Source organism: Harpia harpyja, chromosome 16 (assembly GCF_026419915.1).
Source record: "Harpia harpyja isolate bHarHar1 chromosome 16, bHarHar1 primary haplotype, whole genome shotgun sequence".
Classification (NCBI taxonomy): Eukaryota; Metazoa; Chordata; class Aves; order Accipitriformes; family Accipitridae; genus Harpia; species Harpia harpyja.
In genome coordinates this window covers 26,882,571-26,897,749 of record NC_068955.1, presented here as the reverse complement: position 1 = coordinate 26,897,749, position 15,179 = coordinate 26,882,571, and the positions used below count along the sequence as shown (strand labels likewise).

The 15,179-nt window shown below is 39.7% G+C and overlaps 1 protein-coding gene across 1 annotated transcript; it reads right to left on the bottom strand.

Annotated features, from left to right (window-relative positions):
• Window positions 1-1,462: 1,462 nt before the first annotated feature.
• LIN7C (lin-7 homolog C, crumbs cell polarity complex component) lies at window positions 1,463-14,945 on the bottom strand. Its single transcript, XM_052811175.1, has 5 exons — window positions 14,826-14,945; window positions 9,390-9,508; window positions 8,173-8,244; window positions 7,610-7,819; window positions 1,463-5,054 (listed from the first exon to the last, which is right to left on the bottom strand). The coding sequence occupies exons 1-5, from the start codon at window positions 14,860-14,862 to the stop codon at window positions 4,899-4,901; spliced, it is 594 nt and encodes a 197-aa protein (XP_052667135.1). The 5' UTR covers window positions 14,863-14,945; the 3' UTR covers window positions 1,463-4,898.
• Between the last annotated feature and the right edge of the window lie 234 nt (window positions 14,946-15,179).

Here is a 15,179-nt window from a genome sequence, read left to right as displayed (position 1 = left end):
CTGCGTCTTGGGCTTCCCTGTAATTCCAGTCAGTTTGTCTACCTACCATGGTCTCACCCTTTCCTTGCACCAATGCAATTCCTTTGACCACGCACTTTGCTTTTTGAGTTCACTTACGTCAATGGAAATAAGACTCAAAAAACCCGACAACACAATTCATTGCTTTCTGCTAGCTCACTGAACTGAAATGGCTCTGTACGTGGTCGAAAACCAGCAACTGCCAGTACAAGCAAGTACTCATAGTTGAGGACAAGAGGGTGACAGCAGTGCCAAGTTTCATCACTTTATGCCAATATGTAGGCAGCCTCAGATACATAGAAGGTTTGCTTTTTCAAATTAGCATTTTTGGTTTTAAATTAGGATGAAAACATGTTTTTGCATCCAGCACCAGCCTCCAGAAGAAAGGATCAGAAGAGAAGAAATTAATTTTGCAGTAAAACACTGAAGTTGCTTCTTTTATTTAGTTTAAGTTTGGTTCTGCTCAGTCCATGCGTGTTTAAGGTGGGATACTGGCTCGGACAAAATACTTTTCCAGCTTGTCTGGATATTGACTGCTAGATCACAGCTGAAATCAGAACTCAGAAATAGTATGTTCCACAAACTTTTTCAGTTGTTTTAAGATCAGTTAAGCCTGTAATTGCAATGAAAAACATGAGGTAGATAAACTAGTGCTTTTTAAGTTATGAAATTACATTAACTTCCATCAGTCTTTGGTTCGGTGTTAGAAGCCTTATGTTGAAATTCACAGTTGATCTCCATAAATTTGAACCATATTTAGCAGAACAGAGATAGCCACTGTGTAAGCCAGAGCATGGAATTTATTTGATTTTAAAATAAAATTGAAAATGTGTTTTTGTTTCCAGTTCATGTGTTATCAATCCTCTACATCGAGTAAAAATATTCACATAAACATTTTCGCATCTATTTTCAATTCACAGTCCAGCCTACCTACACTAAACAAGTCTTTTTACATTTGGAACTGAGGCATTTTCTCCTACCTTTATCTCAGTTCTTAACTCCAGGCACATTTTTCTGAAGAGCTGACAACCTTACAAGGTCTTTAAACACAGAATTACAGAAATTCAACATCTCAGTACTTGAGATACGTGCTTCAAACAATTAAAAGATAATGTCTGACTCAGAATAACATGCATCATTTGAGTTTATGCAGCTGAGACTAAGGAGGTCTCAAAAATGCAGCAGGTCCAAGGTATTACAGATACTTCACAGCATTCTGATTTTCTTTGCCAACAAATCACAAAACAATGGGTAGAGAAAGAAAGATCCGTAAGCAATCAGGAGAACAAACTAATAACAGATTTAAAGTTTTTCTCTTTGGATGCCCACACACATGCAGGGTGTTTATGTCATGTCCTAGAGATTATGAACACCCAATTACAGCAGTCTGAAAACAGCACTCAAAATGGAGAGTCGGAAGGAAAACGCGCAAACACAACACACATGAAACTTAACTTTTATTTTTCTGTTGATAAAACCCCAAGATCCCTCACAGCAGCAATAGATGCAGAAGTTATCTGCAGAAATGATACCTCTTCTTAATCTCTTTGCATATCCAAGTACGCCAAGTGTGTAGGGACTGCATATTAACACAGTACAGGCACTGCTCAGTAGTAACAGAGATCAAGTTTCTTGGCATATTTTAATCCATCCTTTCCTTAATATTATAGGGTTTTCATAGTATTAAAGATGACTGTTAATGAGTTGTCTGTTTACTGAATTTTTTTGTTGTTGTTCCGATTTAAAAACTTTTTATTAAATTCTACATGTACAGTTTATATGCCCAAATACACCTCCCCACATTCTGTAGTAGTGGACAAACTGTATCCAAATGCTGCAATTCAGAATGAAAACGCTACTGCATTTAGCAGCTCTAGCTGCACTAGAGTAAATATTTCCGTAGAGTAACAAAACACACCTCTCTGTTCAGTAACACAAGGGATACAGGTTTTAAAACGCACATTTCTATCTTGTATCCATACCTTTCTTTAATATATATATATTTATATATAGCTCTAAAACAAATCTCTACTATTTTACAATTAAATTAAAACACATCCACAATTGGTCTAACTAGTGATTTTGGTCTCAATACTTTAAACATTAGTTGTTCCATAAAAATATACAATTCAACACGGTTGTATCAGTAACATGAGGCCTTTTGAAAGAGGCCTATGACACATAATCAACCATGCAATTCAGTGCTCAATATCATCTAGCTGATAAATATTTATACTGCATTTTCAAACTATCAGTATCTTTAAAATCCAAATTTCTCTTTGCAGGCTTACCATGCTTACAAACATGCAGAAAGCAATCACATTTCTCACTTGCCTGTAGCAATCACATTTTTTCTTTTCCAATAGATCAACTGACAAAGCACAAACTTCGTGCTGTCATTTTTAGGTTGCTAACCTTTTCCTTTCTTTCACATACTGAATTATTTCACAATGGATCATACTGCTCCATGTGAAGACTAGGGATTAGCTACATAGTAAGAACTGCACTTTTCAGTTTAAGCTTCTAAGAATCAAATTACTAACAGTCAATTAGGATGCACTCATAGCTGCCATACAAGTGAACAGACACCCAGTAGACAAACAAGTTAATTCTAGATATATACCAAAAGGTGAAGCTTAAAAACAAAACAAAACAAACCCCCAAACCTAAACTACACAAGTACAGCCTCAAACCTGGTAGATCCCAAGAAGTGGACCTCTGCCCAGAAATTTTCTGCAAAAAGGCACACAAAAACCGTGCCACCATCAACCATGCTTGAGATAAGACATTAATCGCTTGTAGCTGGAGATTTCCTTATTACCACCACAGCACCATGCCACAAAGTTTTATAGCAATCGTGATGTAGTACTTCTGCAGTACAAACAAGAATCCTCCAAGTCAGAAGCAGTCAGTAATAAAACCCCAGACAAGTTCACGTCATGGTAACCTGGCATATAAGCCTCAGAATATTTTACTCTTATAAGCGTAATAATCAATAATTTAGGTACTAACTATTCCAGTCAGTCTGTAGATAAGACTACAACAGAACATATTAAAAACACAAGAGAGGTATGACAATTAAGATGAATATTTCTTTTAAACAGCAGAAAGTCAGGGAAACATCTGGAATTCTTTTGCACTGCATTAATATATCTTCTGTTTCTGAATATAAAAATACATCTAAAGAGTCAATCCAGAACTGCATACACAATTACATTTTTCCCCTTAACTGCTTTAAAATTAGTACAAAACAATATAAGTTACAGGAATGATTGCTGCAAATTTGTAGATGTTGGCTATTACAAAATCATTATATGAGAACACCAACCGTAAATTATTTACAGGCGAGGTAATACAATTTCCAGAGTAACGAATTACAATTTAGCAGAAGTGTAAAAATAACGTACTCACCAAAACATTACAAAATCTGGTATCATTATAAGGTACACAGTAGATCATGATTAGGTTTTGTAGTTGATATACAACATATTCTTGAGAAAAGTGCCAAAATACTGCTACATAAGAACCTTTTTTTCCAAAATCATTCAGCAAAAAAACCTGCAGATTCTATGTTAAGTAAAGCCAAAAGAAAACAGGGAAAAAGGGATGCCAATTGTACAAGTCTGTCTTATTAAACGCCTTTGAAAAATGTGTAAATTCACTTTCATGCTTAAAGGTCTGACATGAAAGACTTATTAAAAAAAATCAATAGAAATATCAATATACATGCTTTTTCAGGGTATCTTAAGCCATTTTAAAAGTACACATTCCTCTTAAACTGTGAAACACATGGCAACTGAAAACATTCTAAAAATGGCTGAACTGCCGAGGGTTGCTGTGATCAGCGGCACAAAGTCCTGCTGGATGCCAGTCGCTAGTGATGCACCCCAGGGGTCTGTACTGGGGTCCACACTGTTTAACATTTTAATTAACAACACAGGTGACAGGACAGAGCAGCGTCTCAGCGAGCCATTCAAAGGGACCTCGGCAGGCTGGAGAAACAGGCAAACAAGAATCTCAAAGTTCAGCAAAGGAAAGTGCAAAGTCCTGCACCTGGGGAGGAATAACCCCATGCACCAGTACAGGCTGGGGGGCTGACCAACTGCAAAGCAGCCTCGCAGAGAACGATACCAAGCTGACCGTGAGCCACCGTGTGCGCTTGCGGCAAAGCAGCCCAGCAATCTCCTGGTCTGCATTAGGAAGAGCATTGCCAGCAAGTTGAGGGAGGTGCTTCTTCCCCTCTGCTCAGCCCTGGTGAGACACAACTCAAGCGCTGGGTCCAGTTTTGGGCTCCCCAGTTCAATACAGACATGGGCATACAAAAGCGAGTCCAGTGAAGGGCCACAAAGGTGATTAGGTGATTGGAGCGTCTGACAGACATGGAGAAGCTGACAGAACTGGGATTGTCTAGCCTGGAGAAGAGAAGGCTCAGGGGTGATCTTACCAACATCTAAATGCCCGATGGGGAAGAGTAGAAAAAAGAGCCAGACTCTTCTCAGTAGCTTCCAGTGACTGGACAAGAGGCAACGGGCACAAAGGGAAAATACAGGAAGTTCCGCTTAAACATAGGAACAGACCTTAGTAGCGTGATGGAGATCAAAATACTAGAACAGGTTGCCCAGAGACCTTCTGGAGTCTCCGTCCTTGGAGATGCTTAAAAACTCAGCTTGTCACAGTCCTGAGCAACCTGCTCTAGCTAACCCTCCTCTGAGCAGGGGGGTTGGACTACATGATCTCCAGGAGTCCCTCTAACCTCTATCATTCTCTGATTCTATGAAAAGGACAGGGCTTTTGCAGCCCAGGCATTGGATCAACTGAGTCACAAAGCAAACTATAAAATGTAAATGAAATATATTTTCTCTAAGTTATTGCATACAACGTTAATTTTGCTGCCTGCGTTTTGCCGATCTCATTTTTTCAAATCTCGACTCCATTTCTTCCAGGACCTTTGGTGTGTATCGCACAACTAATTTAACCTTCCCTTGAGCTGCCTTCAGCAGTTCTACTGCTTTTTCATGGTGTTCACCTTCGACACTCTGCAAAGCATAAACCATTAAGTATACTATTAGTAAAGACACACACTGAAAACAGACTTTTTTTCTTTTTTTTTGTACAACTTCTATATAATCAAATATTGAAGTATTCTAGTTTGAAGACTGCACAAGGAAAACGTCACCCAAGTTCAGGATTTATTCTTCAGCAAATCAATAAGAGGTGATGATAAATATACTAATTAGTATTAACAAGAGCAGTGCAAAACTTTTGGTTAGGTTTATGCTGAACAATTAAATTCTGTATTTACATACAGTAAGTGAAATAAAGATAACATTAGGCAATTATGAAATTACACTTCAAAATCAACAACTTCAGGAGGATACTTATTTAAAATTCAAGATTGTTTTTCTTCTTTTGGCATGCATTTTAAATTCAGTAGTCACCCTCAATTTGCCTAATAAATTGCCACAGACAACTGCAAGATAGCTGCCTTCTTGATGTTACCCTGCGTTACAACAAGGCAAAACGGTGCATACTGGGCACCTGCAATAGAGCAGCTAACATGCAGTGTGTTGCTTATCTTAGTGCTCCACATGTCTCTCAGTAAATGCAAGGTATTCAAGTTAAATTCCGCTAAATTGATTAAGAATAGCCTAATCCAACTCAGTAAGAACAGAATAAAAATACTTTCCTAAAACAACTCTCAGAATTTATTAGGGTTATATTAGATTCATCTAATTACAAATGTTAAGCAACAGTTCTCGACAACTGAATCCACATATACATTCCTGGACAGCAAACATTTTAATCAGCAAAACTTATTTCTCCCAAACTTATTAAACACAATGATGGGACTACCCCAAGCCTACCTCCCACTGGTGCTATTAGAAGCTAGAAGGCAGGTGATGTACCTGTTGATTGGAGGGTTTCCCCGTTACTATAAAGTTACTTACAGAAAGAAAGACAACAGTTAAAAAAACCCAAGTTATTTCTCTTCTATCAGACTTAGACAACACATACATTTGAATGTTTTCATTTTTGTTATTCAAGTGGATGTGTAGGCTGTTCTGTTTTAATAAAAGGTTTGTAAAGTTCTATGTTTAATTATGTCAAAACACCTAAAATTCTGGAGTACACTCAAAATCTCCCAGCTGAAAAATATAAACTTGTTTTAAGGCACATTCACTGCAGTCTTGGAAGTGGCAATTTTCTTTTTTTTTAAATTATTAAATTAGAAATTACAATTACAAGAAAATGCCTGTCGTATGTATTAAGATGACAGGATTCCATGTGTAAACATCAGAAGACGATGATTCTTCTGAGACTGTGTTAGCATTCTCAGCAGTATTTTATGCAGTCGCTGTATTCTTACAATGGCTATATAGATTTATACATGTGCACGCGCACACACGCAGTCATTGTTAGCTGTACCAACTGTCTGATGATCAGGTTCAGTTTTGGGTGGAGTGGTGGTTTTGTTTTCTTTAAGAGGGTCTGTGGGTGAGGAAGGCCTCATCTGAAAACAGTTCTACACCTGTCCCTCAATGCTTCAAAATAACAGGAAGGCTAGGCCAAGGACAATTGTGTCACTACAGCCATGACTTCTCTTGCTTCTCCTGAAAAGGACAATTGGACTCCCAGGTAAAAGTCAGGAGCCAAGTATGTCAAAGATCTGTGCTAGCAGGGACTTCCAGGAGCACAGACACCCAGTAAGTCTCTATTCCTTTCATGTGTCAAAAAAACCCACTCGGGTTAAAGAGCACAGGATTTAGTTTGACCCTCAGTCTTAAAATAAAACTGTGTTTGCAGATGTAATGATGGCAACATTAATTTTAAGCTAGCATACAGCTTCTCTGTAAATAAAAGCAAGGTTTTGAGAGATATTTGCATGCATTTGACTAGCAGCTGCCTTAAGTCAAAGCCTGTCCATAGCCACCTCTTTCCAGTCACCCTGTGTTTTGCTTTTTGTATTGTAACTCTTCAGAGGAGGATACTTATTAAAAATAAATATCCACAACAGCACTTTAGACATATACTCCTTTAAAATATGCTAAAAAGGTTCAGTTTTTGAAGCTCAGTACACTTAAGTGGAAGGAAAAAAAACCCCACGTAACTGAAGATAACACCACCCTGTAGTTCCATCTTATTACAGCTTCCATTATGCAGTAGCATTTTTATTGGGATAATGAGGTTCTGGTCAGTCTAACGCAACAGAGCATAATTTACTACTTACCTTAGAAAGTGCACAAAATTATATTAATTAAAATCTGCATCACGAAACTTGGATGAAAGAGGAAGCCATAACGGCAGTTACTATTTCACAAAACAACATTTTCACTGAATTTATACAACCCCTCAGAATCTGAAATACTGACATAAATAGTTCCCAGTTGAGATAGATAACCAAAGCATAATCCTAGAACTTGCAATGCACACAACTCTATAGAAACCTAAGCAAGTTGTTCTTGCAAGGACAAAAAGAAACTATTTTGCCAAGATTAAAAGATGATATTGAGCTTGTGCCATGTATATTCTCTGTATGCCCCCGCGTGGAAACAAGCAGTTACTGCTACATAAAGTGAAAACCAATTCCTACCACTCCGTTTACGGAAAGCAGCTGGTCTCCACGTTTCAGGCCTCCATGTCTATCAGCTATACCACCAGGGATAATTCGAGAGATATAGATTGGAGAATTTTGTTCTTTGCCTCCCATAATGTTGAATCCAAGACCTTCCTCGGTTTTGGGTAGTTCAACCACTCTGGGATGGGAATGACCTTCACTAGCAGCAAATGCAGCCACAGTGGCCTGTAAGAAACAAGATTTTCCTATTTATAAGAAATTAAATATAGACCCCTTAGCTCAACACAATGAGCAGGCTGAAAAAGTATTTTTATCTCAAAGTACTCAAATATTTAAGACAAATGAGATTAATTCCCTAGATACCAACACTAGCATGCAAAATTTAGAACTCCCAGAATAAAATTAAGATGGAAGAAACTTAAAAATGATGACTCTTGTGTTATACCTTTTAATAATCCATTAAGCTTATCCATTTTATCAGACATCTAGATAATATCCTTCTGAATTTTAAATAATCTTCTTCTGCTTCTAAAGTAACAAACTACTGTATTTTACACAAGTTATAGTTTGGCTTTTACCTTCGCTGTTGCATTAGCTCTAACTTCTGGGCTACTGCTGATATCCACAGTTTCGTACACATGTTCATACACCTTTAGAGACAAAACAGTTTAAGTATGGGGAAAATAGATATTTATCTGCTTAGATAATGTAACAAAATATCAGGTGCAACTCAAAAATGTATAAATTAAAAAGTACACACCTTGAATAAGAAGTTACTCCCTGATTCACTACAAGGTGTCAAGTGACACACTACCATACTATGAAGAAACAACTCTCTCCGCATCTTTATTGTTTAGTTAATCCACGCATATCTAGGTCTCACCTCAAATCTTCCCTCCTTCCCCAACATTCAAGACCTCATCATGAATTTAGAAATGCTTATGGCTAGTCCAACACACCTGACTGGAGACATGGATGACTACCTTCTCTTGTTTGATTAAAGCTGGAACCCTTCAATAAGGATGCATGCAAAATCACTTCAGGGCAGCTATTCAAAGCTCTCCCAACAACCCAGCCCTCCTCGCAAATGCCCATATTTTCCTTCAACTGATGCAACTGACTTAGTATCCTAAGAAAAAAAAGGGTATCGAAAACACAGAGGCAGTAAGTATACTACTGCTAAGGAGGTGCTTATACCAAGAGCTAACCCACATCCCCACATCTACCTGCCAATCATTTGGACTTGCTAAGCAATAAACACACTGTCCTTGATAGGATGAAAACATTAAGATGACACCTATGTCTATAAACAGATCTTTTGAAACACTCCAGGTGTTATTGTCAGTGGTAGCACCAACAGCAATAGCAGGGCACATTTGATCACCTAAAAATCTCCAAAAGAGCATCTGGAATGAAGATGAGGTGGTGCAAGACCCCACCTCAAGGTGACACACAAGGTGACGTGGATTTGGCTTAAAAGAAACGGAGGCAATTGGTACTTTGTCCGTTCTTACATTCCAAGAGGATAACAGCCTGCTAGCTGCCAGTAAAGGCTAGACTCTCAAAATAACCTCTAAAAAGTGACTTGCTCCTGAGCCATTACTTAATACACCTATGCTATCCCAAATTATTTTCTTTTGAACTTTTAAAAATAAGTCTTGTTCTATGAAGCTCTGTTAAGTCAATTCAGCTTTTAGAAAGAACAAAATCAGATTTTTGCACTGAATACAAAAAGGAAAGAGTAAAGCATACTGTTTTTCAACTCAAAGTAACTGCTTACGTCAAGTTAACTTACCTCCCTTACAGCATTACAGAATTCACTTTGAAGGACCCTTTGCAAAGCCTGTAGCTTTTGTGGTGGCACTTCTCCACTTCTCTGTAATTTTTCCAGCAACTCAATTGCTCTGCAGATGTCTACAGAAAAATAAAGCACTAGTAATGAGGAATGCCTGAGGAAATTCAACGGTTTTTATTTTTTGTTAGGTGTTTTAGGGGTTTTTTTGGTTTAAATTAAGTTAATGGAGCAGCGTGTGTGTGTGCGTGTGCACACTTGTATACACCTTAAAACTACACGTTAGTTTTATTTCTCCTATAAAACTACATATCTACAAAATGTTACAATAAAACATCATGTTTTCCCACTAATTTTAAGTTAATCACAGCAATCCAACCCTGTAACATATCTGGAGGTATCACTGCCATATGTGTATTTTAAATACAATCTGATTTTCCCCTGAAGTTTAAATCATGCTGAAATATTTCATTGATATATACACTATCAACATTTCATACGCATAACTTCATAATTTATCTACTGCACAGATAACATTTTGTTAAAACCAGGTAGAATATTGTCAAATACGCTAACATTCCTTTCGTGTTGGAAAAAATTAGTTCAACAAGAGGACACTCAATGCTTTCCCTACAACAGGGCTGAGAACTCTCTGGCCTATTTTTTTTTTCCAAAGTGCTCAGAAAAACAACCAAACTCCTTTTGATATTCTCAGCTGAGAGAAAATATCTCTGTAGTCTAGAATCCTCAACCCCAAACCTCTTTGTTCCAGTTCCTAGAAATTTTTTCCTAAGAATTCATGTTGTCCATATTCTCATAAATGCAGATGCTGCTTTGTGAAACTGAACTCCCTGTGAAGGATTTGATTCCAGACCAGACGACTCAAGACAGGCATCAAACGTGACATCAAATGCTACGTGACATGCTTCTGGCAGCTCTACAAGAGTAGAGTACATTCATATCCCTCACTCGTATTTCCAAAGTGTTACATTAGTAATGATTCTGAATCACGGAAGTCCTTAAACAGAAGTAGAACAGTCTCTCAGAAAAACAGATAGAAAGGATTACCTTCATTATCACAAAGGCAAAGAAGCAGTGATTAATCTACTATATAAATAACAAACAGATTATTTTAGAAAAGGATGAAGTCTGGGACACTGCTATATCCCAAATGCATTACTTCCTTTTTTCTGTAATTAACCTTTAGGCAATCATTTTCCACGTGAACGCACATCCACTCAATGGCATCACGTCAGCACAGAAAATGCGCAACAGCCACAAACTTCCCCTAAATGCCAAGTGTGAGAAGAGAGAATTTACCTAACAGGATGAAAAGACAGTGGGGTACATGTTCTGAAATTAAGGTGACATGCACTGGCAAGAGACAACCCACAGTGAATTATCAGTCAGACACATCTTACCAACTACTACACTGAGATCAATTAAACAAGGTACAACTTAACCTCACAGACTGGTCATCCATGGACTGGAAAAAAATCCTTCACGGAAGAACATCCAAGTATTATCAGTACAGCCACAAGACACACATTATTTCAGATGAAAGTTAAGGTGTCTATGTGCTATGAGAACTTGGCATTTTTTGGCAAGCATTTCCAAGCTTTACAAGCATCAGTTATCTAAAGCAAAGAAATATCAAAACCTAGATTTTAGCTATCGCTAATTCCAAGTCTACAGAGACCTAATTCCACACAGCATGCATATTTGCTATTTGTACAATTGCAACATGAAAAAAATGGTTCTAAAGCTTTTAATTTTCTAACACGCATTTTGTATTTAACATACAAAATAGTTGGTGAAATTAAAGAGATTCTAGATGTGATTGTTTATTAATCTTTCAATCTTTTTATGATGCAAAGTCACCAACATTCTTAGAAATCATTGTGTTCAGCAACAACAGTACAAATTATCTTAATTTCGTGAAGTCTCGCGCTGAACAGCTTGAAGTAGAATGATCAACCATAGCAATAGCAGCACTTCCAATCCTGCAACACTCCATATATTCATGAAAAAAGTCTAGTAAGTATGTAAATTACAATACAGCTATCATTTAAATAGTCATTTGTCTGCAAACATCTGCAAGTGTTTCATGCATATAGAGAGTACAGTTCTATGCAGCCGTTCTTGAGCCTGTGGTCCATGAACAATGTTAAGCTGTAAGGTGCATGAACTTGTTATCTAACAGCTTGACTAGGATACTGTAAGAAATTTTAAAGGGTGACAGCAATCTACTGATCCAAAGAGTAGCTGCAGAAATGAAGACTCCAGAACTCCATTTGCTAATTTCTCTTCTTCCTTTGATCTCCATGTTTCATCAATAAACTAGATATATTTCCTACCTGGATCTCCTAACAGACAAAATGTTTAACTACGTAGCATTTTATACCCTAAGGTAAAATTGGCTAGCTTGGGAACCAGCTGTGTCTTTCATAAAGTGTAGACTAAGAGCACAGAATCAGCTTGTCAAAAAGTGACTGGGATACACTGAACTGGATTCCTTTTAGATGAAACTAAAGTAGAATATGTACTTTAATAAAAAAGGGCTTTGAGATCAAAGGACCAAGCTGCTGCTGCAAAGTAAAAACCCAAAGCAGACACACACAGCATGAAAGTTGGGTCCTCAGCACTCTACAGATCTCCTTTTCTCACACCGCACCTCTTGCTCAGGCAGATACAGGCAATGGATCCCATTACCAGGACCCTTTTTCCCCAGCAGTTGTTTTGGTTTACCCTGTTGACAGGAACCCATTATACCAGTCTCAAAGTGAAATGAACATAACTTTCTCCTACCGAACTGCATTAGGCACTATTAGTCAAAACCTGAAGATTCAATCTGACCCAGCAATACTGCTCTGGAAAGGAACTAGTTTGGCTAGAAGCAAGTGGCAGAACACACCTTCTTTCATTTTCAAGAGAAGATTGTTGACTGTTCTGCTGCTGCAGTTTGCTTCCTCCTGAACCACTGCTCAGGACATGATCAGCTGAAAGCTGTCTTCCTCACAATATTAACGCTACAGTTTAGCCAACTGTTCAGGACCAGAGACTGAAGGGAACACTACAGAATTGTTTCAGTGATGGATTTCAACAAGGATTGATGTAGAAATAACTCCAGAGGCAAGCGATTAAAAAAAAAAAAACCACCCACAAAACTCATTATAAAAGGGAATCCACACATAACTAAAAAATGGATTTTCTTTTAACCTTTTCATCCTTTTAACATCAGTTGCCTGTTCTTCACAAATCATTTTTTGTGATCACAGGATACTAGACCGAACTCCTGAAAAAAAAGATATATTTAAACTAAAAGAATGTGGAAAAAAAGCCAGAAAGATGGCACCACTCCAAGCATACGTGTGAACAAAACACAGAAAGAGGAAAAATGCAGCGTCCTCATAGATACTCCTGGTTAACCACCTCCACTGCTTATGTTCAAATAGTCTGGATTCCTAAGGTGTACGTAGAGTTATCACACATCACCACCAAACCATAACAACTTCGAAATGTTAAATGTAGTTTCATCCCTGCCCTCCAGCAAATTTGGGTGGTGGTGTTTGCAATGCAGCTTGGAGAAGAGAACAGACGGGGAGAATTTTCAATTGCCCTGATGGTAAGCATATGGTAACCATTTTAAATCAACTCATTTTCTACACTATTCTCTCCTTTCTTATGCTATATGCCAACAACATTAGTGATGTTCACTTTCAAGCTGATGATGATTCATCATCAGGTTATCTGCAGTCAGCCTCATACAATTAACAGAAGTTATTTATTTCTGTAAATAAAGCTCCTGCTTTTGTAAGTCCATTATACTGTGCTCCCTTTTTCTTCTTTTCTTAAAAAGACCAATATGCCAGAAGACTAAATAGCTCCTTTGTTCCACTGAACCCTAACTAACTCTACAGATTTGTTTGTTTTCATGGATACAGCATAGTGGCAAGGTAATGAGGTGGAGAAGGACACTGCCTAAGGTTTAACTCCGCAGGCCTACCAAGAGCAACTAATCCACTGCCAAAGCAGCTGCCCTAATTAACAAGCTTTGGAGCAGGGAGGGCAGATGAGCTGTGGAGTGGGAAGCAAAGTCCTTACATAAGTTGCTATTTACAGGCCTTCTCTCATACAAGTGGTTCACTTGTGGAACGGGAAGGAGGGTTAGACAAATGGAAAAAACTGAATTCTGTGGTAGGTAACACGTAATAGTACCAAACACGATAAAGTGGGTATATACAGCGTATTATACAACTACAAAAAAGCACCTAGCACTGTGAGCAAAGGTGGTGGTCCCAATGGAAACAGCAGTGTGAAAACAGTCAGTTCATCCAGTCACCTACACTCCACTTAATTGCTTTCCTTTTAAAAAAATAGGATTTCTCATTCTCAGTATTCTTTTCCCATTTAAATTCCATTTTCTGATCCGTATTTTCCTAAATACACAATAATAAACCAATCATATATATTGTTATACAAGCATGTGTTCACTGAGCTACTGTGGATCTTGAAGAGTTCTGAAGAACCATCCTGAAGGAAGTTTATCATTGTTTCTTAAAAGCCCTGGATAAAAGACACAAATGTACTACAGAAAAAATACCCAACTAGGTTTTGTATTTTCTCCGTCTCCCTACTAGTTCTAGTTACACGCTGCACAGTATTAACAACATAAATTAAGACAGTAACTGGAAAATCAGGACGAAAACACAAATGTGAGAGGATAACAGAGTTCAGCAGAACCACGAACAAGCACAGAGGGACCCCTGCATGTGTCAGTTGTCTTCTATAAAAAGAAGTAAATTATTATTGCTAAGACACAGCCTAAGAGACTGTACTTAAAGCTAAGAATTCAGCTGTGTTCAAGAGTAAATTTTCCCAGGAGAGAAACAGAAACAAGGAGTTAGCAGGTGGAGTAAAGAGCTGGCAGAAGCGTTGACCCTAGCAAAGGCCCAGCAGACACATCCACAGAAGGAGCGCATCCATGGAAACCCAGCCACAAACCGAAACGCGTGAAAAATCTTGCATCAAGGAAAGCCGAAAAAGCAAGTCCCACCAACGCCCTGAAAGAATCGCAAGCGGAGGAGAACATTTTCAAAGCAGCTACCGCCCGGCTGCTCTCCGGCTGTCCCCGGGGCAGAGGAGCCGCCCGGTGCCCCGCGGCGGCCCGGAGAGGGCAGTACCGCCATCGCTGCCCGCCCTCGCCTCCTCCGCGGCCGCGGCACGGCGGTCCGCCGCTCCCCGAGGCCTCGGGCCGGGGAGGCGGCGGCAGGGGAGGACGACGACGACGACGAGGAGCCGTCCCAAGGGCTCGGGCCAGACCCCCGGCAACGCGCCCCAGGGCCAGGGCCGGGCCCGGGCGGCAGCTCCACCGCCCCAGCTCGCCCGCAGCGCAAAGCGGCGAGGAGCGCCGGTCCCTCGGCCGCAGCCGCGCCTCACCTCGCTCCAGCCGCACCGGCTCGCCCAGCGCCGCCATCTTCTCCTCGCTGCGGCCCGCACGGGAAGTGACGCAGCGCTGCCGGAAGGGCCGCGGGGTGGGGGTGGGCGGTGCTGGGGCCGACATGGCGGCCCTGGTCGCGACAGCGGCTTTAATCACGGTAGAAGCGTGCGGCTGCCTTGTGAGCGGCGTAGGAGCCGTTGCAGTATTCGCCTCGGGTGTGCAAAGGAGCGGGGGCCGCGCAGAGCAGCAGCGGGGCCCTGCGGAGGCTGGCAGCTGCCTGCCCGCCCCTCAGTGCAAAGGGCCGCGGTTCCTCCTGGCTGTGTGTTTCCCAGCTGCCAGCCAGAATTATGGCA